This window comes from Coregonus clupeaformis, unplaced genomic scaffold, assembly GCF_020615455.1.
Source record: "Coregonus clupeaformis isolate EN_2021a unplaced genomic scaffold, ASM2061545v1 scaf0046, whole genome shotgun sequence".
In the NCBI taxonomy this organism is placed as follows: Eukaryota; Metazoa; Chordata; class Actinopteri; order Salmoniformes; family Salmonidae; genus Coregonus; species Coregonus clupeaformis.
This window is the reverse complement of record NW_025533501.1, coordinates 165,281-192,862: the sequence shown is the minus strand read 5'-3', so window position 1 is coordinate 192,862 and position 27,582 is coordinate 165,281. Positions and strand designations below refer to the sequence as shown.

General features: G+C 45.5%; 2 protein-coding genes across 2 annotated transcripts in view; both read left to right on the top strand.

Moving 5' to 3' along the window:
- The window catches only part of LOC121556711 (calponin homology domain-containing protein DDB_G0272472-like), a 376,372-nt gene that overhangs the window by 292,316 nt on the left and 56,474 nt on the right, over positions 1-27,582 (top strand). The gene's annotated exons all lie outside the window — the stretch shown is intronic.
- LOC121540067 (tripartite motif-containing protein 16-like) lies at positions 5,288-16,751 on the top strand. Its single transcript, XM_045212732.1, has 6 exons — positions 5,288-5,911; positions 6,335-6,430; positions 15,285-15,518; positions 15,659-15,818; positions 15,944-16,003; positions 16,240-16,751. The coding sequence occupies exons 1-6, from the start codon at positions 5,330-5,332 to the stop codon at positions 16,749-16,751; spliced, it is 1,644 nt and encodes a 547-aa protein (XP_045068667.1). The 5' UTR covers positions 5,288-5,329.

Sequence of the window (27,582 nt, the reverse complement as noted above, 5' to 3'; positions counted from 1 at the left end):
GCCATCTGTTGGTAAATGTTCATTACTGCAACTCCAGTGTTTTACCGGTGTACTTGAGATACCCGGATGTATTGCAATATACTGAACAAGACTGGTTACTCGCATCAATGCCTCTGCCTCGTTATTTAACATTCAAACATGGTGTCAGAGTCGGATAACTAACCATGCTTTCCGCAAATTAGAGTCACCTGTTCTGGTTTTAAAAAGCTTAGTTGAGTAAAACTTCTCCGGAATTGTCCTTAGCTAGATTGAGTTTGCTAGTTAGCTTCAGTGTTGTTAGCACCGTTTAGACATGGCAGCGAACATTCCCCCTCCCGCCCGTTATGAAGCTCAGCGGAGATTGGAGCACAAACTGGGATACGTTTAGAGGTGAATGGGAGGACTATGCACTAGCAACGGGACTTCGGGAAAAGGACGATGAGGTAGTGGCTGCCACTTTGAGGACTATAATGGGAGCAGAATGCCGACACGTATACAAACACAACCTGAACCTAACAGCAGCTCAGCAAGGTAACGCTACAGCTATTCTTGATGCTCTCGAACTTTACTTTAAGCCAGCAAAGAACGTTATCTACGAGCGTTATGTTTTCGGTTGTTGCAAACAGGAGGACGGGGAGTCCATTGACAGCTTTGTCACTAAGCTAAGGGAAAAGGCAGCTACATGTGACTATGGTGCTTTAAGAGATGAACTGATCAGAGACAAGATAGTGCTTGGCATAACTGATGAGGGCACCCGCAGACGTTTGCTGAGAGAACGTGACTTGACACTAGTCTTGGCAGTGGAGACATGCCGTGCAGCAGAGCTTACGGATATACAGATAAGGTCCATGGAGCTAGAAAGGCAACATATGGACAATGTCAATGCTACATTCAGGCAGCCAATAAAGAAATTCCCTTTTGCCACAGCTAATGCTAATACTACAGCCAACTCTGCAGTAGACAACCCCAATGCATGCCGATATTGTGGCATTTCTCATGGACGAGGAAAAGAACACTGCCCAGCCTATGGAAAAATATGCAAATCCTGTGGTACAGCTAATCACTTCGCAAGGGCCTGCATGAAAAGCAAGAGAAAGGAGGGTAAAGTGCACTCCATTGAAATAAACACAGATGAAGGGAACAACAGCACAGAGGATGTATATGCTAGCGAGTGCATAGGGGCAGTAAGGGCAAAAGGAAAAAAATGGTTTGTCACTCTGCTACTTAATAATAAACCACAGCAATGCCAGCTAGATTCAGGGGCCACATGTAACGTTATGAGCCTTAAAGATAAAAGGAGGCTCGCGCCCAGAGACAAACTCACACAGAGTAGCACCAAGCTGAAACTGTATTCAGGCCAGTTCATGACCTCTTTAGGCCTATTTGTGACAGAGTGTGTTTTACGTGGCCAGAAACACACTCTTGAGTTTGAAATAGTTGAGGCTAGTCAACAGCCATTACTGTCAGGTTCTACATGCGAGCGCCTTGGGCTTATTAACTTCACCATCCCAGCTGATCTTAACATTATAGACAAAGTCCAGGCTGGGCCCCTGAGCAAGGAGACTCTCCTAAGCAAGTACCATGATGTCTTCAACGCACCGGTCGAGTCAGTTCCCGGCGAAGTCCACTTTGAGTTGGATGCAGCAATCCAGCCTGTCCAGTGTGCACCTCGCAATGTACCAGTGGCCATGAAAGCAGCTACAAAGGCTCAGCTTGACAAATACGAAGCAGATGGCCACATCATATCCGTCACCGAGCCTAGAGACTGGATAAGTAATATGGTCATCGTCAAGAAACCAGACAAGCTACGGATATGCATAGATCCTAAACACCTCAACCGGGCTCTGAGACGTTCACATTACATTATGCCCACGTTGGAGGATGTTCTTTACAAGCTCCCAAAGGCCAGAGTCTTCACGCTCGTGGACGCCAGAGATGCCTTCCTGCAGTGCAAGCTTGACGAGCCCAGCAGCTACATGACCACCTTTTGGACACCCTGGGGAAGGAAGAGGTGGTTGAAGCTCCCGTTTGGTGTCTCCGTGGCTCCAGAGGTGTATCAGCGGAAACAGCACGAGCTGTTGATGGGACTCAGCGGCGTGGAACCCATAGCAGATGACATCCTCGTAGTGGGCTGTGGGGACAGTGATGAGGAGGCAGAATGTGACCATGACGCCAAGCTGCTGGCCCTGATGGTCAGATGCAGACAGGTCAAGCTAAGGCTAAGCATAAAAAAGCTTCAGTTTAAAGTGCCAGAGGTTCGCTTTCATGGGCACATCTTGTCCTCCACCGGATTGAAGGCGGATCCAGAAAAAGTGAAGGCTGTCTTGGATATGCCCCACCCATCTGACGTGAAGGCAGTGCAGCGCTTCGTCGGATTCGTCACCTACCTGGCCAAGTTCCTACCGCGGCTCTCTGAAGTGTGTGAACCACTAAGGAGGCTCATGGACAAGGACACCATCTGGCATTGGCTCCCAAAACATGACACAGCGGTGAGGGAAATAAAACAACTGGTCACCCAGACACCTGTACTGCGATACTACGATGTGTCAAAACCTGTCACGATTCAGAGTGACTCAAGCCAGTATGGACTGGGCTGTTGCCTCATGCATGAGGGCCAGCCTGTGGCATTCGCCTCTAGGGCACTCACTCCAACAGAGCAGAACTATGCCCAGATAGAGAAGGAGTGCCTCAGCATTGTATTTGCATGCCAACGCTTCCACCACTACCTGTACGGGCGTGACAATATTACCGCAGAGACAGATCACAAGCCCCTTATTGCTATATTCAGCAAGCCTCTCCTGAATGCCCCGAAACGACTGCAGACCATGCTACTGGCCCTACAAAACTACAACCTCAAGGTGGTGTATAAGCCAGGGCCAGAGATGTATGTGAGTGACACGCTCAGCAGGGCTACTGCATCAGGCACTCACACACGCTCCATGCATGAACAACACGCAGTGTGCAGCTTACAAACAGAGCAAGTGGATGTTGAACACATCAACCAGGCTGACTACCTCAATGTTACGGACCAGCGCCTTATACAAATCAGACAGCACACAGACAGGGACGAGCAACTCCAGGCATTGAGGTCTGTGATTCTGATGGGCTGGCCCGACTGCAAGGAAGAAACTGCTTTAGCCACCAGAGAATATTGGCCAGTCAAAGAAGAGCTCAGTGTTCAAAACTGAGTAATATTCAAGGGTCAGAGAGTCGTTATTCCCCGGTCCCTGCGCCCTGAGATGTTGGCGCGCGTGCACTCAAGTCATATAGGAGGTGAGGCCTGTTACAGACAAGCACGTGACACACTGTATTGGCCAGGAATGCAGAGTGAAATCAAAGACTATGTCACTAAATGCACAATCTGCAATGAATATGCCATTGAGCAACAGAGAGAGACGATGATGTCCCACGAGCTACCAATGCGCCCCTGGCAGATAGTAAGTCTAGATCTCTTCCAGCACAGTGACAAAGACTTTCTGCTGGTAGTTGATCATTACTCAGACTTCTGGGAGATTGACCTCCTCCCCGACCTCTCAGCAGAGACAACGATCAAACGCTGCAAGGCTCAGTTTGCCCGCTATGGCCAGCCAGATAGGGTAATTTCAGATAATGGACCCCAATTCTCCGGATGTGAGTTCCGAAAATTTGCTGCAGAATGGGAATTCGAGCACGTCACTTCATCACCACGACACCCAAAAGCTAATGGGAAGGCTGAGTCGGCAGTCAAAATTGCAAAGAACCTCTGCGAGAGGGAAAAGATGCCTGGAAAGCAATCCTGCAATGGCGCAATACCCCGACAGAAGGCATGGATAGCAGCCCGGCCCAGCGCCTCATGGCACGGCGTTTAAAAGCAGCTCTGCCAGTAGCAAGCACTCTCCTGGAGCCATGTGTGGTGACAGACGTGCTGGTGAAGCTACGTCACAGAAGACAGGTCTCCAAGTTCATCTACGACAAATCAGCAAAAGACTTACCTGAGCCCAGGGTGGGTGAAACGGTGCGAATGAAGCCACTACCAGGGGACCGGACGGGCCTCTGGAGACTCGGATCCTGTGTACAGAAAGTGGCACCACGCTCCTACTTGGTCGAAGTGAATGGATCACTGTACCGTCGTAACAGGGTTGACCTTCGGATTGCTGAGCCAGCATCTACTCAGAACTCGGATGGTCATAGGGGTCGCATGACAAAAGACGGAACCCCAGCAAGTCACATGGGGCCTGAGGCACTGGGCGAAGAGCCAGGGGATCACAGGTCGGCCACTCCCTCGCCCATCAATACTCCCCTTAGACAGTCAGGTGACACGCCTGTGCGGGAGCCCGCAGTCCACGCAGACAAGCCCCCTGTCTTTTCACGCTGCGGGCGTCTGTCCCAGCCACCAAAAAGACTTAATCTGTAGGTTTCCCATTAGGGATTGTTGACAGACAGAGATAAAAGTGAAGAGAGTATCAAAATGTGTTAAGTGGTTAATAAGAAGAAAAAAATATATATATACTAAACTGTTCATGTTGGAAATTACTACTAGGTTTGTTTTGTTAGTGAATTGACAGCTCCTGTCCTATTTTATAAAAGGGAAGATGTTATGGGTGGAAGATGGCACATTGATGCCATCTGTTGGTAAATGTTCATTACTGCAACTCCAGTGTTTTACCGGTGTACTTGAGATACCCGGATGTATTGCAATATACTGAACAAGACTGGTTACTCGCATCAATGCCTCTGCCTCGTTATTTAACATTCAAACAATAGACTTCCAGTCATTGCTCTAACGCTAGTTGACATCGGCTCCCAAAACTACTACAAACTTCCTTCATACAGGATGCAGAGACATTAAAATGGTGTCCATGAGTTCATCCTACTCTGGGGAAGTAGATAAAGGGCTTCACTGCCTAAATCCTGAAGTAAATCTTTAAATTGAGTTTTTAAGTGATTGCAATGATTAATTTTTACATGTACATTTACATTTTAATCATTTAGCAGACGCTCTTATCCAGAGCGACTTTCAATTAATGCAAAATGTGAACCACTATTTTTAAAAAATGGTACAAAAAGAGTATTTTGTATTTTGAAAATAAAAATACATTGGAGTGTAGTTCAGCCCAGTGTGATTAAAATGACAAAATACTCAGAAGTAGTTCAAATACATATTTCACATAGATGTAACATAAATACTAACCATCTCTGCCTGCTACCCAACACTCTGTCACATTTCCTTATCAAATAAACCACACCCCCTCTACATACAGAGTACACTGTCAAGTAGGAAGCCACTTCCTGTCCTCTGGTGTAGAGTTCCATGAAACACAAAGTAATCTTTGACACTGCCATTGATTAACCTACGGGAGAGAGCACCAAAATGGCAGAGAATCAGGACCTGTTCCATTGCTCCATCTGTCTGGATCCACTGAAGGATCCGGTGACTACTGCCTGTGGACACAGCTACTGTATGGGCTGTATTAAAGAAAGCTGGGATCAGGATCGTCTGAAAGGGGTCTATAGCTGTCCTCAGTGCAGAGAGACCTTCACTCCAAGGCCTAATCTGAGGAAAAATAACATGTTGGCTGAAGTGGTGGAGAAACTGAAGAAGACAGGACTCCAGGCTGCTCCCCCTCCTGCTCTGTGCTATGCTGGACCTGGAGGTGTGGCGTGTGATGTCTGCACTGGGACCAGAAAGCAGAAAGCCCTCATGTCCTGTCTGGCGTGTCTGGCCTCTTACTGTGAGACTCACCTCCAACCTCACTATGAATTTCCTGCTTTCAAGAAGCACAAGCTGGTCAAAGCCACCGCACAACTACAGGAGAAGATCTGCTCTCATCATGACAAACTGCTGGATGTTTACTGTCGTACCGATCAGCAGTGTATCTGTTATCTGTGTACAATGGATGAACATAAAGGCCATAATACAGTGTCAGCTGCAGCAGAGAGGACTGAGAAACAGGTAAGACCAGAACTACTTGTTGGTGACTGTCTGATAAACAAATAATTAAAGATACAGTAGGAACTAAGGCTGTTTGAATATGAGATCATTCAAATGATATCGATCCTCAGCAGAACAAATATGAACACAAACCTTCAGTATATTGGGTTTGCTCCAAATGTTTAACCATTTTCTAAAGTCAAACAACATTATCATTCTGAATGCCCTTTTATGAGTCCAAAGTTCAGTCTCAACCCCTTGATACATGTACGCCTACCATAAAAACTATAATCATTCACATAACAACATAATAAAGTAATTTCACACAGACAGTTCCTCAACATTTTAATCCCTAACTTATATGTGCCCTATGTCACATTACTATACTATTGATCTACTGGACAAATAAAGCTTGATAGCTCATTGAAGAGTGATTCTCCACAGAGGCAGCTGGGGATGAGTCAGCAGAAGGTCCAGCAGAGATTCCAGGAGAGAGAGAAGGAGCTGAAGGAGCTCCAACAGGCTGTAAAGTCTCTCAAGGTGAGTATTGTTGACCAGAGGAGACACACCATTTCACATCTCTCCTCCAGTCAGAGAGAGGGAGAGAGACAGGCCTCTATCTAATCCCACTGACCACACTGTTGGAAACAGGACCCCTTTCAGAGAACACACGGCTTAATGTAACTGACGGGATATGAACCCGGGTCTACTGCGGGAGAAACCAACATCTTGGGGGTTCGACCCCCAGGACCACCCATACGTAAAAATGTTTTCACACATGACTGTAAATCGCTTTGGATAAAAGTGTCTGCTAAATGGCATGTTATATATTATTAAGTTCCACCAAGAGGAGATTCCCTACTGGGCCGACACTGATTTTAAAGTCACAAGTGGGGCTACCTCATCACAAAACCATGAGTAACCATGAGTGACTCATGTCCGCTATACATTAACAGGGGAGCTCTCTTTCTCTCACTCTCTCTCAATTCAATTAAATGGGCTTTATTGACATGGGAAACATATGTTACATTACCAAAGCAGGTTAAATAGATAATGAACGAAAGTGGAATCAATGATCAGAAATGAACAGTAAACATTACACTCACAGACGTTTCAAAGTAATAGAGACATTTCAAATGTTATAATTCAAGTGAAAACAGAGTGAGTCAGACCGAGTTCTGGAGGTAAAATGGAAATGAATGAGGGAGAGTTAAGTGAGGTAGAAGGTGTGGTGAAGAGCTCAGAACCAGAGCCTGGCATCAATGGACATGATAAAGAAGAATCTGGTGCAGTAGGAGTTACATTGTTGTAGAAAGTGGATCCATACCTTTTGGCAGATCCATTTGTGGTTTCAGGGTGGGTGGGAAAGGAGTTGGATGCAGTTGAATCAGTGAAGGTAACCTGTAGTGGACCTGGGATATTTGTTTGTGTTTCTTCTGACCAGAGGGAGTGGGCGCTCCGTGTCACACAACTTGGGTCAAGATCTGTTTCTTGCTTTGCTCTTAGGAACAGGGCACCATTGAAAGGAGTGATTTCTGGGGTAATGTTAAGTGTGGAGGTGGAGCAATTGAAGATGAAGATTCCTGGTGTTTGTGATTCCCGCCGTTTGGTGCAACACAGATCCGGTGGTGAGCGTGGTGAAACAGAGGAGTCACTGTCAGTCCTTTTGAGTTTTGAGTCTTTACCCAACAAAGTCATGTTAGGATATATCAGTTATCCTGTTAGAACTTTGTGCCGAATCCACTGTGCTGTTTCAGGTGCAGCGTTTATGGTCATGTTGCAGCAGTTTGTAGGAGGGAGATTCCAAGATGTGGGAAGTGTGCAGGAGGGCATGGGATAGAGGATTGTGTCGTTTCGGTGGATAAAGTTGTGTGTGTCAACTGTTGGGATGCCCATGTTGCTGGGGATCTGAAGTGTCCGGTGCCAGAGAGGCAGGTTGAGGTGGCTGGAGTCAGAGTAGTGCAGAAGGTGTCGTATGCTGAGGCAGTGAAGAAAGTAGAGGAGGATGGGTCAAGGGTGAGAGATCCTGAGAGGATCCCTGTGAGTAGTAGATCTGTGCCAGCACAGAGGGATAGGCCAACGAGTGATATATGCTTCAGTAAAGTTAGCTTCTTAGCATTCATAGCAATGGTTATCAACTGTACCGCACAAATGGAACGTAAATCACAGAAAATTGATGTTGTGGTGGCAGCTGCAGAGAAGTATTTGGGCATACAAGATTTGACTTCAGAAGAGTTACAGGGTGTGTTGAGTGGTGGTGTTCCGTCCTCCCAGGCCGTTGGCATGGTGCAGGATCAGATAGGGTCAAAGTAGTGGAATGGGGTAGTGGGTATTTAATGAGTGTAGGGTTAGTTGGAAGGGTGTTTTTTTAAATTATTATAGTTTCCCCTTTTCCCATTTTGTATCACAAAGTATAATGGATTTATATTATAGTCCAGTTGGGGGCGGTAATGCAACATATTGGATACCAACCGCTGTTAAACTCCAAAGAAGAAGAACCGTTATATTATGGCTATGTACAGTGTCGTAAGGATGTCTCTGTCTCTCTCATTCCATCACTTTCGCGGTAGTTGGTTGTGTGGGTCTCTGGTTATGAATGGGGTGCTGACAGACAATCGTTGATGGATATTTATAGAGCTCTGATCAGGACGACAATTGATTATGGGTGTATAGTTTATGGAACAGCGGCAAAGACAGAATCCAGTATAAAGCTTTAAGGATATGTATTGGTGCATTTAAATCAACATCTGTATGTGCCTTACTGGTGGAGGACTATTGAATAGTTTATCATCTGGTACATCTAATAGGAGTTACCTGCTATTGGAGGTATTAATGTTATTATGGAGAATTGAGAGAATGGGTGTAGTAATGAGATTCTGCTGGGTCCCAGCATATTCGGGTGTTTAAAGGAATGAAATTGTAGACCAGTTAGCTAAAAGTTAAAGCAAGCAAGTTGAGGAACACTGCATTTGATGTTTTACAGTACTGTATTGTTTTTCATCAATATATTTCAGATTTTGTTCAATGATTCCACTGTGTCTGTAGTATTCTCTCTATTACTGCAGTACTTTTACAGGGATGTATTTACATGTAGTACCATAATGAAACATGTATCACCTGTTTTGTACTACAATATTTAATGATCGTATCGAACAATGACACAGTGAAACTATCGGTTGCTTGTGTGTGGGTGATCTAAATTAACGTTTCATTGGTATTACACAATACATTTGTTTTTTGAACCAATGATTGTGCAAGTGCAATATTTCTTTAAAGATATGAATGCACAATGCAATGTTTTGAACTTTGGACAGCCTGTGTTACAAGTGATGACCGTTTTCAGTTTTGTGTCTAGAGTTTTGAAAAATGACGTCAAGGTTCTGAAATTAATGCCAAAGTGATTGTAAAAAAACTGTAAGTGTATCCTTACTAAAGTAGTAATTGCTCAAAATTGCTAAATATAAAATGTTATAGTTCATTTGATCACTTACAACCATAAAATAACAATTCATAGCATAACAAACAATGAAACTGACATAAACCAAAAACACCATACATTTAGTTAATTATCTAAAAAATAATATATATATTTAGATGGGTGACATTATCTGCCAAAGTAACACTCCCTTAACATATAAACAGACACTGGACACACTGAAAATGAGCTTTTTTTATATAAATCTGGTAGCTCTCAAAAGAGCCTTTGCTTTGCTGAGCAGTTAGTTTTCAGGAGTGTGCTGCCTGCCTGCCTTCAGAGGAGTCTGTCTGGGAATAATGTAAAGTTAATAAGTTATTGCCACGCTTTCACAGACGCCTAGTGTACATTTCCATGTGAGTCATTTAGCAGACGCTCTTATTCAGAACGACTAGGGTTAAGTGCCTAAATCTGTTGATGTACAAGGGTACAGATTTCTCACCTAGTCAGCTCGGGGATTCGAACCAGCCACCTTTAGATTACTGCCCAACGCTCTTAACCGCTAGATTAAGACGCTTTGGCCTCAGGTGTTCCAGCTCAGCCAATGTTCTTTGGCCATTTTACAGCCTTCAGTGAATTTTGACTTGTTCTATTGTCCAGCCTACTAGGACTCAGGGGGCAGAGGCTGGGAGGAGAGTAGAGCAGGGTCAAGTGGTGGTGGTACCAGGAGGGAGGAGAGTAGAGCAGGGTGAAGTGGTGGTGGTACCAGGAGGGAGGAGAGTAGAGCAGGGTCAAGTGGTGGTGGTACCAGGAAGGAGGAGAGTAGAGCAGGGTCAAGTGGTGGTGGTACCAGGAAGGAGGAGAGTAGAGCAGGGTCAAGTGGTGGTGGTACCAGGAGGGAGGAGATTAGAGCAGGGTCAAGTGGTGGTGGTACCAGGAAGGAGGAGAGTAGAGCAGGGTCAAGTGGTGGTGGTACCAGGAAGGAGGAGAGTAGAGCAGGGTCAAGTGGTGGTGGTACCAGGAAGGAGGAGAGTAGAGCAGGGTCAAGTGGTGGTGGTACCAGGAGGGAGGAGAGTAGAGCAGGGTCAAGTGGTGGTGGTACCAGGAAGGAGGAGAGTAGAGCAGGGTCAAGTGGTGGTGGTACCAGGAGGGAGGAGAGTAGAGCAGGGTCAAGTGGTGGTGGTACCAGGAAGGAGGAGAGTAGAGCAGGGTCAAGCGGTGGTGGTACCAGGAAGGAGGAGAGTAGAGCAGGGTCAAGTGGTGGTGGTACCAGGAGGGAGGAGAGTAGAGCAGGGTCAAGTGGTGGTGGTACCAGGAGGGAGGAGAGTAGAGCAGGGTCAAGTGGTGGTGGTACCAGGAGGGAGGAGAGTAGAGCAGGGTCAAGTGGTGGTGGTACCAGGAGGGAGGAGAGTAGAGCAGGGTCAAGTGGTGGTGGTACCAGGAAGGAGGAGAGTAGAGCAGGGTCAAGTGGTGGTGGTACCAGGAGGGAGGAGAGTAGAGCAGGGTCAAGTGGTGGTGGTACCAGGAAGGAGGAGAGTAGAGCAGGGTCAAGTGGTGGTGGTACCAGGAAGGAGGAGAGTAGAGCAGGGTCAAGTGGTGGTGGTACCAGGAAGGAGGAGAGTAGAGCAGGGTCAAGTGGTGGTGGTACCAGGAGGTAGGAGAGTAGAGCAGGGTCAAGTGGTGGTGGTACCAGGAAGGAGGAGAGTAGAGCAGGGTCAAGTGGTGGTGGTACCAGGAGGGAGGAGAGTAGAGCAGGGTCAAGTGGTGGTGGTACCAGGAAGGAGGAGAGTAGAGCAGGGTCAAGCGGTGGTGGTACCAGGAAGGAGGAGAGTAGAGCAGGGTCAAGTGGTGGTGGTACCAGGAGGGAGGAGAGTAGAGCAGGGTCAAGTGGTGGTGGTACCAGGAGGGAGGAGAGTAGAGCAGGGTCAAGTGGTGGTGGTACCAGGAGGGAGGAGAGTAGAGCAGGGTCAAGTGGTGGTGGTACCAGGAGGGAGGAGAGTAGAGCAGGGTCAAGTGGTGGTGGTACCAGGAAGGAGGAGAGTAGAGCAGGGTCAAGTGGTGGTGGTACCAGGAGGGAGGAGAGTAGAGCAGGGTCAAGTGGTGGTGGTACCAGGAAGGAGGAGAGTAGAGCAGGGTCAAGTGGTGGTGGTACCAGGAGGGAGGAGAGTAGAGCAGGGTCAAGTGGTGGTGGTACCAGGAGGGAGGAGAGTAGAGCAGGGTGAAGTGGTGGTGGTACCAGGAGGTAGGAGAGTAGAGCAGGGTCAAGTGGTGGTGGTACCAGGAGGGAGGAGCGTAGAGCAGGGTCAAGTGGTGGTGGTACCAGGAGGGAGGAGAGTAGAGCAGGGTCAAGTGGTGGTGGTACCAGGAGGGAGGAGCGTAGAGCAGGGTCAAGTGGTGGTGGTAGCAGGAGGGAGGAGAGTAGAGCAGGGTGAAGTGGTGGTGGTACCAGGAGGTAGGAGAGTAGAGCAGGGTCAAGTGGTGGTGGTACCAGGAGGGAGGAGAGTAGAGCAGGGTCAAGTGGTGGTGGTACCAGGAGGGAGGAGAGTAGAGCAGGGTCAAGTGGTGGTGGTACCAGGAGGGAGGAGAGTAGGGCAGGGTCAAGTGGTGGTGGTACCAGGAGGGAGGAGAGTAGAGCAGGTTCAAGTGGTGGTGGTACCAGGAAGGAGGAGAGTAGAGCAGGGTCAAGTGGTGGTGGTACCAGGAGGGAGGAGAGTAGAGCAGGGTCAAGTGGTGGTGGTACCAGGAAGGAGGAGAGTAGAGCAGGGTCAAGCGGTGGTGGTACCAGGAAGGAGGAGAGTAGAGCAGGGTCAAGTGGTGGTGGTACCAGGAGGGAGGAGAGTAGAGCAGGGTGAAGTGGTGGTGGTACCAGGAGGTAGGAGAGTAGAGCAGGGTCAAGTGGTGGTGGTACCAGGAGGGAGGAGCGTAGAGCAGGGTCAAGTGGTGGTGGTACCAGGAGGGAGGAGAGTAGAGCAGGGTCAAGTGGTGGTGGTACCAGGAGGGAGGAGCGTAGAGCAGGGTCAAGTGGTGGTGGTAGCAGGAGGGAGGAGAGTAGAGCAGGGTGAAGTGGTGGTGGTACCAGGAGGTAGGAGAGTAGAGCAGGGTCAAGTGGTGGTGGTACCAGGAGGGAGGAGAGTAGAGCAGGGTCAAGTGGTGGTGGTACCAGGAGGGAGGAGAGTAGAGCAGGGTCAAGTGGTGGTGGTACCAGGAGGGAGGAGAGTAGGGCAGGGTCAAGTGGTGGTGGTACCAGGAGGGAGGAGAGTAGAGCAGGTTCAAGTGGTGGTGGTACCAGGAAGGAGGAGAGTAGAGCAGGGTCAAGTGGTGGTGGTACCAGGAGGGAGGAGAGTAGAGCAGGGTCAAGTGGTGGTGGTACCAGGAAGGAGGAGAGTAGAGCAGGGTCAAGCGGTGGTGGTACCAGGAAGGAGGAGAGTAGAGCAGGGTCAAGTGGTGGTGGTACCAGGAGGGAGGAGAGTAGAGCAGGGTCAAGTGGTGGTGGTACCAGGAGGTAGGAGAGTAGAGCAGGGTCAAGTGGTGGTGGTACCAGGAGGGAGGAGAGTAGAGCAGGGTCAAGTGGTGGTGGTACCAGGAGGGAGGAGAGTAGAGCAGGGTCAAGTGGTGGTGGTACCAGGAGGGAGGAGAGTAGGGCAGGGTCAAGTGGTGGTGGTACCAGGAGGGAGGAGAGTAGAGTAGGTTCAAGTGGTGGTGGTACCAGGAAGGAGGAGAGTAGAGCAGGGTCAAGTGGTGGTGGTACCAGGAGGGAGGAGAGTAGAGCAGGGTCAAGTGGTGGTGGTACCAGGAGGGAGGAGAGTAGAGCAGGGTCAAGTGGTGGTGGTACCAGGAAGGAGGAGAGTAGAGCAGGGTCAAGTGGTGGTGCGCAGGCCGTGGAGAAAGCGGTGGTGGGGAGGGTTGCAGCTGGGCTACATCAGCTGAGGCAGGTTTCTGTAGTAACAGAGACTCCGGTGGGCGAAGGATTGGTGGGCTCATCCCAGGAAATATTGCCTGTCATTGGGGAAGAGGCACTGATCAGGTGGGAAGTGCAGGCGGGCACAGACTGGGGAGGAGGAGGACGGTACCGAGCCAATGGTGGAGGAGGAAGAGGGGGGAGGTGAGTCTGCGGGAGAGGAGGACAAGGCGGTCTCGTTTTCAGACGGCTCATTGGATCCAGAGCTGACAGCCAGTCAGGCTGAGGGCCCAGTATATACGCTGAGAGAACTTTCTAGGTTCCTGATGGAGACTAAAGGTGAAAAGGAAGGTTCTGCTGGAGTCTTATTTGATTGATCCTGGAAGGTTTGTAAGGTCAGTACAACACGTGATGAAGAATGAGGGGTTTAGTGTCCTCTCACCCAGGAAGTGGTATAGGCTGAGAAAATGGGTCATGGTTTCTTAAGGGCATGTCTTCAGAATCTGCTTAAATGGATGTTTTTTTCTGGCATGGTGGCTTTATGGGGCTTCTCTACTGGTTTCTGATTGTGGTGATTTCCCTCCCACCTCTTATGGAGATTTCACGGTTAGAATTCCTTAACATGAACGGCAGCAGAGACTGGGGGAATATGTCAAACAAAAATATTTAAACGTGATTTTTTTGCAAGAGACACACAGTGATGTGATTAATTAAGTGTATTGGGGGTCTGGTGTAAGGGGGCGCAGGTGCTGAGCCATGGCACAAATCTTAGTGCAGGGGTAGCAAAAGAGATGTGTAAGGGTAGGTTGTTAGTGGTTAGAGCCAAAATCAATGACCTTGTCTTTGCTTTCCAAAATGTGTCTGCACCTAGTACAGGACTCAATTCTCTGTTTCACAAGGGCCCAGGCAGGTGTCCTATTGGAAATTCCATGTAAAGCTCTTCCAAGATGTCACTTTTTGCTCAAGCTTTCAAAGCTTTTGGGAGAGGTGGGGACAGCAGAAGGGGGAGTAACTTCTGTTGTGGGGGAGAGGAGGGAGCCTGATGGGTGGGTAACTTTTGTTGTGGGGAGATGAGGGAGCCTGATGGGTGGGTAACTTCTGTTGTGGGGGAGATGAGGGAGCCTGATGGGTGGGTAACTTCTGTTGTGGGGAGATGAGGGAGCCTGATGGGTGGGTAACTTCTGTTGTGGGGGAGATGAGGGAGCCTGATTGATGGGTAACTTCTGTTGTGGGGGAGAGGAGGGAGCCTGATGGGTGGGTAACTTCTGTTGTGTGGTGATGAGGGAGCCTGGTGGGTGGGTAACTTCTGTTGTGGGGGAGATGAGGGAGCCTGATGGGTGGGTAACTTCTGTTGTGGGGGAGATGAGGAGCCTGATGGGTGGGTAACTTCTGTTGTGGGGGAGATTAGGGAGCCTGATGGGCGGGTAACTTCTGTTGTGGGGGAGATGAGGGAGCCTGATGGGTGGGTAACTTCTGTTGTGGGGGAGATGAGGGAGCATGATGGGTGGGTAGCTTCTGTTGTGGGGAGATGAGGGAGCCTGATGGGTGGGTAACTTCTGTTGTGGGGAGATGAGGGAGACTGATGGGTGGGTCACTTCTGTTGTGGGGAGATGAGGGAGCCTGATGGGTGGGTAACTTCTGTTGTGGGTAGATGAGGGAGCCTGATGGGTGGGTAACTTCTGTTGTGGGGAGATGCGGCTGTGGAGTTGTACTCTGATTTATAGAGGGCAGAACTCTGTGATCCTGGGTGTTCTCAGGTTCTGCTCACAGACCTTTCCAAACTCTCTCTGTCACAGAGAAATCAAATTGACATTTCCCTGGCCTTTCACAAACTATCAGCTGCCGTCTCTCAGACGGTCTGCCTCTGATTTTTTTTAGAAGGTCTGGGAAATTATGGATGTACGGTTGTAATGTGGTGCTGGATAGTAGATTGTCCTGTGGTGTTGGGTACTGGATAATGTGATTGTGTGGAGGTTGTGGTGGCACTCACTGTGTTTTTAGGAGTGGGGGGTGTTAGTGTAATGAGGATGGCTCATTAAAGTAAGACAAGTCAGTCTCTCTCTCTCTCTCTCTCTTAACAGCGCTCTGCACAGGCAGCAGTGGTGGACAGTGATAAGATCTTTACCGAGCTGATCCGCTCCATTGAGAGAAGGCGCTCTGAGGTGAAGGAGCTGATCAGAGCCCAAGTGAAGGCTCAAGTGAGTCAAGCTGAAGGACTCCTGGAGCAACTGGAGCAGGAGATAGCTGAGCTGAGGAAGAGAAGCACTGAGCTGGAGCAGCTCTCACACACAGAGGATCACATCCATTTCCTCCAGGTAACTCAACTGCCTTGATACATATGATATGAAATTAAAACTCTCAATCATTTGGTTCTGCTCCCTCTCACTCTCTCTCTCTCTCTCTCTCTCTCTCTCCCTCTCTCTCTCTCTCTCTCTCTCTCTCTCTCTCTCTCCAGGGTTATCAGTCTCTCTCCAGTACCAGTGTATCTTCAGACTTACCCAGCATCGTTGTCAGTCCTCTTCAGTACTTTGGAGATGTGAGTAAGACTGTGTCTGAACTGAGAGAGAAACTAGAAGACGTCCTTAAAGGAGAATGGACCAAGATCTCCACTACAGGTGTGTTGAAAATAATAAGAACATCAACTTTAGACCATTGAAAGTTCCCTACTAGTCATATACATGTGGAATATGGTGTGATGATAACATTCCCTCTCTCTGTGAATGTGTTTGTGTGTCTGTAGTGAATATAGTGGAGGTTGTACTGCCTCCAGAGCCCAAGACCAGAGAACAGTTCTTACAATGTGAGTCTCTTTATTCTGAAGTAACTAACAGTCCCTTTTTACTGACACTCCTAACAATCCCTCTAGAAATATATAGCAATAGTAGATCTAATCAAAGACTGGGTATCTATCTGACTCCTCATATTTCTCTGATTTGATCTCTGCTGTGCTCTAATCAAAGACAGGGTAGATACAGTATCTGACTTAACTTATTGTTCTAACTCCCCTCATTGGTCTCTGCTCTGCTCTTCTCCCAGATTCCTGTCAGCTCACACTGGACCCAAACACAGCACACACACTCCTCTCTCTGTCTAAAGGGAACAGAAAGGTGAAACGTACAGGCCAAGTCCAACCATATCCTGTTCATCCAGACAGATTCACAAACTACTTGATGGTTTTGTGTAGAGAGGGTCTGTCTGGACGCTGTTACTGGGAGGTGGAGTGGAGTGTGGGGGGGTTTGTTACAGCAGTCTCATATAAAGACATCAGCAGAACAGAGACAGATGGTGCATTTGGATACAATGACAAGTCCTGGTGTTTACTGTGTTATAGAGGTGGTTATTTGTTCATACACAATAGTGTTAGGACTAAAGTATCAGGCCCTCAGTCCTCCAGAGTAGGAGTGTACCTGGATCACAAGGCAGGTACTCTGTCCTTCTACAGTGTCTCTGACACAATGACCCTCCTCCACAGAGTCCAGACCACATTCACTCAGCCCCTCTATCCTGGGGTTTCTCTCAATGGTACTGCTGAGCTGGTTAAACTGTAGTAGGGTCCACATATATACTAGTCATGCTGGTGTAGTCTATAGCTGAGCTGGTTAAACTGTAGTAGGGTCCACATAGATACTAGTTATGCTGGTGGTGATGGTCCCCAGATGTGATGATTCATTCTGCTCTGTTTTTATGTACAATGATTTGATTGATTTGATCTTCAGAAGATGTTATGAATTACAATTCAATGCATTCATATTTTTTTAAGTGCAATGTTTTAATCTTATATATTCACATTAATCATGATGTATGCTGTTAATGTATGTTGGTTGTCATTCAGAACCATTGAAATGTTTTCTCAATTGGTTCTCTGTCTCAATGTAATTTTCCTCAGTATCATGGAACAGGTAGTGTTACTTACTTGCTAATTGAACTATATGGGCCGGTTTCCCGGACACAGATGAAGCCTAGTCCTAGACTAAAAAGCATGTTCAATGGAGATGTCCGGGAAACCGACCCTAAGTTTGGCATCTTTTATTCTCCCGTACTGCTCAGTCAAGCAACATTAAACCTGTCCAGCAGGTGGTGCTATTAACCAAACAATAAAAACAGCAGATATCTTGACTTGTCACTCAGTATATCAGTAATGTTCAGAATTGTACTTTAATATAATTGGAGATTGATGGTCTTTTTAATCCACTACCCAGAGTCAGGAACAGATGAAGTTAGGTCTGCTACTGTTCAGTTATTAAATATGATTCATGGTGATGGGAAATAAAAAATCCATCTAGTAGTAGTTTTCCTTTGCTATTTATTCCAAGGTGTGTCTTTAACTTGTAAATGGATTGTGTTGAAGCTGGCATGTGGTGTGGATGATATAATAGAGTGAATAGAGGAGAGAAGAGAGGAGGAGAGGAGAACATCATATAGAAGACAGATAAGATAGAGAGACAATTCATACCCAGGGGAGTTACTGACTCTGGCCCAAATGACACCCTGTTCCCTACGTAGTGCACTAGGCTACTTCTGACCAGATCTAAAGTAGTGCACTACATAGGGAATAGGGTGGAGATTGGAGATTTGCTCACTGTCATTAGAATGAAGATTTCCATCCAGGAGTTACTGTCTCTGTCCCAAATCTCTCCCTGTTCCCTGCATAGTGCACTAGGCTTCTTCTGACCAGATCTAAAGTAGTGCACTACATAGGGAATAGGGTGGAGATTGGAGATTGGGCTTTACTATGGTTCTACATACAGTACCTGTATTGATAGTCCATACTGGGCTTTACTATGGTTCTACATACAGTACCTGTATTGACAGTCCATACTGGGCTTTACTATGGTTCTACATACAGTACCTGTATTGATAGTCCATACTGGGCTTTACTATGGTTCTACATACAGTACCTGTATTGATAGTCCATACTGGGCTTTACTATGGCTCTACATTTTTGTTAGTTTTTCTTTCTCTATAAACTCCAACGCGAAAGGTACTGTTTACTTTAATCTTCATAATGTCAGTACGATGTACAGTATCTCACAAAAGTGAGTACACCCCCTAATTTTTGTAAATATTTGAGTACATCTTTTCATGTGACAACACTGAAGAAATGACACTTTGCTACAATGTAAAGTAGTGAGTGTACAGCTTGTATAACAGTGTAAATTTGCTGTTCCTTCAAAATAACACAACACACAGCCATTAATGTCTAAACCGCTGGCAACAAAAGTGAGTACACCGCTAAGTGAAAATGTCAAAATTGGGCCCAAAGTGTCAACATTTTGTGTGGCCACCATCATTTCCCAGCACTGCCTTAACCCTCTTGGGCATGGAGTTCACCAGAGCTTCACAGGTTGCCACTGGAGTCCTCTTCCACTCCTCCATGACGACATCACGGAGCTGGTGGATGTTAGAGAACTTGCACTCCTCCACCTTCCGTTTGAGGATGCCCCACAGATGCTCAATAGGGTTTAGGTCTGGAGACATGCTTGGCCAGTCCAGCACCTTTACCCTCAGCTTCTTTAGCAAGGCAGTGGTCGTCTTGGAGGTGTGTTTGGGGTAGTTATCATGTTGGAATACTGCCCTGCAGCCCAGTCTCCGAAGGGAGGGGATCATGCTCTGCTTCAGTATGTCACAGTACATGTTGGCATTCATGGTTCCCTCAATGAACTGTAGCTGCCCAATGCCGGCAGCACTCATGCAGCCCCACACCATGACACTCCCACCACCATGCTTGACTGTAGGCAAGACACACTTGTCTTTGTACTCCTCACCTGGTTGCCGCCACACATGCTTGACACCATCTGAACCAAATAAGTTTATCTTGGTCTCATCAGACCACAGGACATGGTTCCAGTAATCCATGTCCTTAGTCTGCTTGTCTTCAGCAAACTGTTTGCGGGCTTTCTTGTGCATCATCTTTAGAAGAGGCTTCCTTCTGGGACGACCGCCATGCAGACCAATTTGATGCAGTGTGCGGCGTATGGTCTGAGCATTGACAGGCTGACCCCCCACCCCTTCAACCTCTGCAGCAATGCTGGCAGCACTCACACGTCTATTTCCCAAAGACAACCTCTGGATATGACGCTGAGCACGTGCACTCAACTTCTTTGGTCGACCATGGCGAGGCCTGTTCTGAGTGGAACCTGTCCTGTTAAACCGCTGTATGGTCTTGGCCACCGTGCTGCAGCTCAGTTTCAGGGTCTTGGCAATCTTCTTATAGCCCAGGCCATCTTTATGTAGAGCAACAATTCTTTTTTTCAGATCCTCAGAGAGTTCTTTGCCATGAGGTGCCATGTTGAACTTCCAGTGACCAGTATGAGGGAGTGTGAGAGCGATGACACCAAATGTAACACACCTGCTCCCCATTCACACCTGAGACCTTGTAACACTAACGAGTCACATGACACCGGGGAGGGAAAATGGCTAATTGGGCCCAATTTGGACATTTTCACTTAGGGGTGTACTCACTTTTGTTGCCAGCGGTTTAGACATTAATAGCTGTGTGTTGTGTTATTTTGAGGGGACAGCAAATGTACACTGTTATACAAGCTGTACACTCACTACTTTACATTGTAGCAAAGTGTCATTTCTTCAGTGTTGTCACATGAAAAGATGTACTCAAATATTTACAAAAATGTGAGGGGTGTACTCACTTTTGTGAGATACTGTAACAGCATTTGTTGTTAGTCTTTCTTCCTCTCCCCCAGTCCACTTTAACATTTCTTCTTTATTCCCCGTGAGCTGCCACCTAGTGTCTGGAATACAACTGTATTAAGCCCCTTACAGATGCGCTCATAAATGTACTGCTATTCACAACATGTTTCAGAGATATCAAGATATTATAATGCGTGCATTTGATCAAATGCTCACAGTCAAACAACCAATAATACTGTATGCTTGGATCTTTTCCTGTGTTTGGTCCGGACTGCGTTGACACCTGCAGCAAATCACATCCCGGTACTACAGCACCAAGGGGTATGAATGGAAACGGAACGAGACCACTCCTTTTGAGCCAACCTAGGTGCATTGTTTGGTGTGCTCCCAAGTGCGTATAGTGTTCACACCAGTCCAAACAAGTTCAAAAACCCCCCCCAGCTCCAAACCAATTTAGTGTGAAAGCCCCCTTAGTGAGTCATTATTTAAGATGCAAGGGGATTTGTAGATGAGTGAGTCTGTGCAGTTGACCGCAATGGATTTGATCTAAAACATGCACAATGTCATGAAGACCACTGCTACTCCATAGAATGAAACCATCCCCTATGAGGACTAATGACCAACTCTGAAACTCACCACACTATGCTGTACTGACAGCATCATCATCACACTAGCATTAATGTTCACACTCTGGGGCTCATTTGTCCACATTTAAACTGGTCTAGTTCTCCTTACAGGTGAGACACATTTAAACTGGTCTAGGTCTCCTTACAGGTTGGACACATTTAAACTGGTCTAGGTCTCCTTACAGGTGAGACACATTTAATCTGGTCTAGGTCATCTTACAGGTTGGACACGTGTCACGGTTTCGGCCGAGGCTGCTCCTCCTCCTTGCTCGGGCAGGCTTCGGCGGTCGTCGTCCCCGGAGTACTAGCTATCACCGTTTGATGTTTTCGATGTTTGTTTGGTTTTGTCTTTTTGTACACCTGTTTCCTTTTTGGTTGATTATGTCTCCTATAAGTTTCTCGTTTTGTTAGTCATGTGTTGTGTGTTATTGTTCCGCCTGTCACTGGTGCGGCTCGTCATTCGTGCTTTTGTAATTTCCAGTCATCGCACTGTATTGTTTTCGTGCGCTTTGGATGATTGTGTGTTGCGCATCGTCTGCCTCCTGCTTTGTCGAGGCCAGAGTCTGTTTATTTGTTTGTATTCAGTAAAGTCGGTTGGACTTAGCTTCTGTGTCCTGCGTGTGACTCCTCCACCACATCCACATCAGCCGGTCTCCTGACAACATGGGTCTAGAGGTCTCTAGTGGTTGAGTCTTGGTCTGGGTCTCACTGGTTCTGTTCCAATCAGTCTTGTCTCCATCTCTGGTATATTCAGTACCAATACACCAACGTCATACACTCCAGACCTGGGTTCCAGTGCTTAATTTGAGCCGGATCTGGCACCTCTCAGATTTGACCTCATTTGTTCCAGCACCTATTTGCCCGGCTCCGGTACCTCACGCGGCATTATTTATACAATTTGTTTACTGTTTGCACAGTAAACATTTAAAAAAGCGATCAGAGTTAAATCAAGTTGCCTCCTGGTTATTTCTCCCACCTCCTAGAAAAACCATCATGTAAAAGTGCGGGGATCCTTCTGTGCAATCATCCTAATCCTTCCCCACTGATTTCAGACCTGCTCTCTTATTTCTACATATGTCCATCCACCGACGAAGTGCCCGGGGTGGCAGTGCCCGGAGCAGGTGCAATTTGGACGGAGGCTCAGTTCAAGACCAAACAAACATATAACCCCTGGCTTGTCAAGCAACATTCAAAGCCTATAATTGTAATAGCCAGTTATAATTGTAATGGCTTAGCAGACAATAACAAAAGAAGAACAATATTTACATGGCTCAAAGAGAAGGAATATAATATCTATTGTTTACAGGAAACCATTCAACAATTCTAGATGAAGTTGGGTGGAAAAAGGACTGGGGGGGGGGGGCGAAATTTACTTCTCCCATGGGCAAAGAAACTCAAAAGGGGTGATGATATTAATTAACAGTAATTTAGATCCGAATGTGCAAATTGTCCAAACAGATACGCAAGGTAGATAGATTATTTTAAATATGTTATTGGACCATAAACAAATATGTCTCATTAACCTTTACGGACCAAATAATGATGATCTGAGGATGCCTCCCGCGACGGCGTGACCCGTCAGAGCTATAGTGGCCTTGCCATGCGGATATCCTCGCATGCGTTTGTTAACAATCTAGGTCTTAGTTGTTGAAGTGCATCGCACATATCTGAATTGTCACTCGAGCTCCAAAAGGGAGACACACAGGGCAGTCACCAGGGAAGTGATGGTGTTATTACTGCACACAGGGCAGTCACCAGGGAAGTGATGGTGTTAATACTGCACACAGGGCAGTCACCAGGGAAGTGAGGGTGTTATTACTGCACACAGGGCAGTCACCAGGGAAGTGAGGGTGTTATTACTGCACACAGGGCAGTCACCAGTGGACAATATAGGATACAGCCAGTTCATAGAGGAGCTGAAGGTGCTTTATGCTCAATACTGGCCAGAGGATGCAGGAGCACTGTATGGAGAAACAGTGATAGAATCTCTCTGCCAGAGGATTGGCATTGGCAGTCCACGTACGGTCATACGGGCCTACAGGCAGTACAGGGACACTGATGGTAATGATAAAGGAGACTTTCCAGATGGACTTAAAGAGATGTTGATAGAGGTCAGCACCATCCCCATCTCCAGATGGACTTAAAGAGATGTTGATGGAGGTCAGCACTATCCCTATCTCCAGATGGACTTAAACAGATGTTGATGGAGGTCAGCACCATCCCCATCTCCAGATGGACTTAAAGAGATGTTGATGGAGGTCAGCACCATCCCCATCTCCAGATGGACTTAAAGAGATGTTGATGGAGGTCAGCACCATCCCCATCTCCAGATGGACTTAAAGAGATGTTGATGGTGGTCAGCACCATCCCTATCTCCAGATGGACTTAAAGAGATGTTGATGGTGGTCAGCACCATCCCCATCTCCAGTGCAGAAGGCCAGCAGGGATTTTCTCAAATGAATCTGATTTGCACCTCAACCCGCGCCTCTCTGCATACCTCCACCATATCAGGGCTACTCTTTCTGAACCTTGTTGGCCCACCCCTGTCCAAATTCAACCCAGTCCCCTATGTGAGGTCATGGATTGCTAAAGGACCCAGATGTGTCACAGACACCAGGAGCAAAACAAGAGATAGGGAGGAGAAGACGCACCAGGAAATGGCCGTGTTGTGGGAGGTTCTGGAAAACTTTACAAACTTGTTCTGTCCTGTGAAGTTAATCTGAATATGCGCTTCATATTATCAGATAGGCAGGAAGCCTATATACTATAATATGTGTTCTGCTGTAGCATACATTGATTTATTTTATTTGAAGTATATTCTGATATCAAATCAAATGTTTGTCCTACAGTGATGTCTTGAAAAGTATATGAAATGTGAGTCTTGTAAGCCCCACCTCTGAGTATATGAAATGTGAGTCTTGTAAGCCCCACCTCTGAGTATATGAAATGTGAGTCTTGTAAGCCCCACCTCTGAGTATATGAAATGTGAGTCTTGTAAGCCCCACCTCTGAGTATATGAAATGTGAGTCTTGTAATTGATGTCTTGAAAATTAGGCTGTAAGAAATTCAGACTTGTAAGCCCCACAGCTACACTTGAGTATGTGGGCATAGTATATGTTGGAGACAAACGCGTGGCCGACGCGTGACGGTGGCTGTGTGAGAAGCACGCCTGTATCTCTCACATAACTAGAATGACTGTGATGAGTGTGGTGGAAGGAGTCAGGCGCAGGAGGGTAATCACCGAATACAGAGTTTATTCCTACGTTGACACACAAATGCGCTCCAATAGCGATCAACGAAACAGGCACAGGGCAAACTAACATCCCTGGCAAATACACTGTAATGGAATCCGATAATACATAGGCACAGGGGGGAAATCTACCCTGGCAACCCAATGTTATGAGTAGCTCCACCGAGCTACACTACTCTCACCATTAACAATCCCCCACAAGGACAAGGGGGTAGAGGGAACACTATTACACTGACTAATTAGGGGATAGGAACCAGGTGTGTGTGATTGACAAGACAAGACAATTGTGATGATGATTGGGGCAGCAGTGGTTAGTAAGCCGGTGACGACGAACGCCGAAGCCTGCCCGAAAAGGGAGGAGAGGCAGCATCGGCCGAAGTCGTGACAATGACATTCACTCTCTATGATCTCTCTCCCTCTCTGCTCTGATAAACTGAGTTAAAATGTATTTGGCTAAGGTGTATGTAAACTTCCGACTTCAAATGTAACTAGAATGAGATTCACTTTCTATGATCTCTCTCTCTGCTCTGATAGACAGGAGCCAGAACTCTCATCTCTCAAGCGTTGCACTTCATCATTTATTTGGACTCTATGCTGGAGGCCACCAAAATATTGGATCAACTTCCAAATATTGTTTTACAAAAGAGAGAGAGAGATAGGCTTTTGGCACGAGTGCATCGGCCATCACCAGTGAGGGAGCTGTGCATCATTGGGTGAGTCAGTGAAACTGGAAAGCATTTTTAGGACTATAATTTCCTCCTCATATTGTAGCCTACAATATGTGTCTCCACACACCTAGGCCTAGGCTATTGATGGATTCAAGACAAGGTCGTTTTTATTGATCTGTGATTCTCAGTTTGTCAGTGTAGCCTGCCATTTCCATCATTTGTGTGGTATTAACAAATACTCTACCAAAGTCTCGTCATGTAAAATGACATAGAATTGCATGAAATGCATTTATAAAAGGCCAACATTTTCTCGGCCATTATGCTACTAAAAATGTCCCCCATGTGTCCAACTTCTGGAAGTGCCTCTACTCTACTGCTCTATGCCACTACCCAAATGGGATGATATGAATGCAATGCTTTATTATAAAGGATATATATATTTTGATGCATTCCAGTACCTCAGATCCCCCAGGTCACCACCCTCTCGTGCTCACTGTTTGTAAAATAAGGTGCAGGACGGCAGATTAATTCCCTTCAGTGATATTACTTGCTGACACGTTTTGGAGAAAGCTTCTTCCTCAAACCACTATTGTAAACAGGGTTAGAATGTTACAAATACACATTGACATTGAAAGGGAAGCATGATTATAGATTCATATTTTAAATCCTCGGAATTCATACAGTATAGGACACCATATAGAGGACATAGACATATCATTACATACAGTATAGAACACCATCTAGAAGACATAGACATATCATTACATACAGTATAGAACACCATCTAGAAGACATAGACATATCATTACATACAGTATAGAACACCATCTAGAAGACATAGACATATCATTACATACAGTATAGAACACCATCTAGAAGACATAGACATATCATTACATACAGTATAGAACACCATCTAGAAGACATATACATATCATTACATACAGTATAGAACACCATATAGAAGACATAGACATATCATTACATACAGTATAGAACACCATATAGAAGACATAGACATATCATTACATACAGTATAGAACACCATCTAGAAGACATAGACATATCATTACATACAGTACAGAACACCATATAGAAGACATAGACATATCATTACATACAGTACAGAACACCATATAGAAGACATAGACATATCATTACATACAGTATAGAACACCATCTAGAAGACATAGACATATCATTACATACAGTATAGAACACCATATAGAAGACATAGACATATCATTACATACAGTATAGAACACCATATAGAAGACATAGACATATCATTACATACAGTATAGAACACCATCTAGAAGACATAGACATATCATTACATACAGTATAGAACACCATATAGAAGACATAGACATATCATTACATACAGTATAGAACACCATATAGAAGACATAGACATATCATTACATACAGTATAGAACACCATCTAGAAGACATAGACATATCATTACATACAGTATAGAACACCATATAGAAGACATAGACATATCATTACATACAGTATAGAACACCATCTAGAAGACATAGACATATCATTACATACAGTATAGAACACCATCTAGAAGACATAGACATATCATTACATACAGTATAGAACACCATATAGAAGACATAGACATATCATTACATACAGTATAGAACACCATCTAGAAGACATAGACAAATCATTACATACAGTATTGAACACCATCTAGAAGACGTAGACATATCATTACATACAGTATAGAACACCATCTAGAATACATAGACATATCATTACATAGAGTATAGAACACCATCTAGAAGACATAGACATATCATTACATACAGTATAGAACACCATCTAGAAGACATAGACATATCATTACATACAGTATAGAACACCATCTAGAAGACATAGACATATCATTACATACAGTATAGAACACCATATAGAAGATATAGACATATCATTACATACAGTATAGAACACCATATAGAAGACATAGATATATCATTACATACAGTATAGAACACCATCTAGAAGACATATACATATCATTACATACAGTATAGAACACCATATAGAAGACATAGACATATCATTACATACAGTATAGAACACCATCTAGAAGACATAGACATATCATTACATACAGTATAGAACACCATCTAGAAGACATAGACATATCATTACATACAGTATAGAACACCATATAGAAGACATAGACATATCATTACATACAGTATAGAACACCATATAGAAGACATAGACATATCATTACATACAGTATTGAACACCATCTAGAAGACATAGACATATCATTACATACAGTATAGAACACCATCTAGAATACATAGACATATCATTACATAGAGTATAGAACACCATCTAGAAGACATAGACATATCATTACATACAGTATAGAACACCATCTAGAAGACATAGACATATCATTACATACAGTATAGAACACCATCTAGAAGACATAGACATATCATTACATACAGTATAGAACACCATCTAGAAGACATAGACATATCATTACATACAGTATAGAACACCATCTAGAAGACATAGACATATCATTACATACAGTATAGAACACCATCTAGAAGACATAGACATATCATTACATACAGTATAGAACACCATCTAGAAGACATAGACATATCATTACATACAGTATAGAACACCATCTAGAAGACATAGACATATCATTACATACAGTATAGAACACCATCTAGAAGACATAGACATATCATTACATACAGTATAGAACACCATCTAGAAGACATAGACATATCATTACATACAGTATAGAACACCATCTAGAAGACATAGACATATCATTACATACAGTATAGAAAACCATCTAGAAGACATAGACATATCATTACATACAGTATAGAACACCATCTAGAAGACATAGACATATCATTACATACAGTATAGAACACCATCTAGAAGACATAGACATATCATTACATACAGTATAGAACACCATCTAGAAGACATAGACATATCATTACATACAGTATAGAACACCATCTAGAAGACATAGACATATCATTACATACAGTATAGAACACCATCTAGAAGACATAGACATATCATTACATAGAGTATAGAACACCAACTAGAAGACATAGACATATCATTACAAACAGTATAGAACACCATATAGAAGACATAGACATATCATTACAT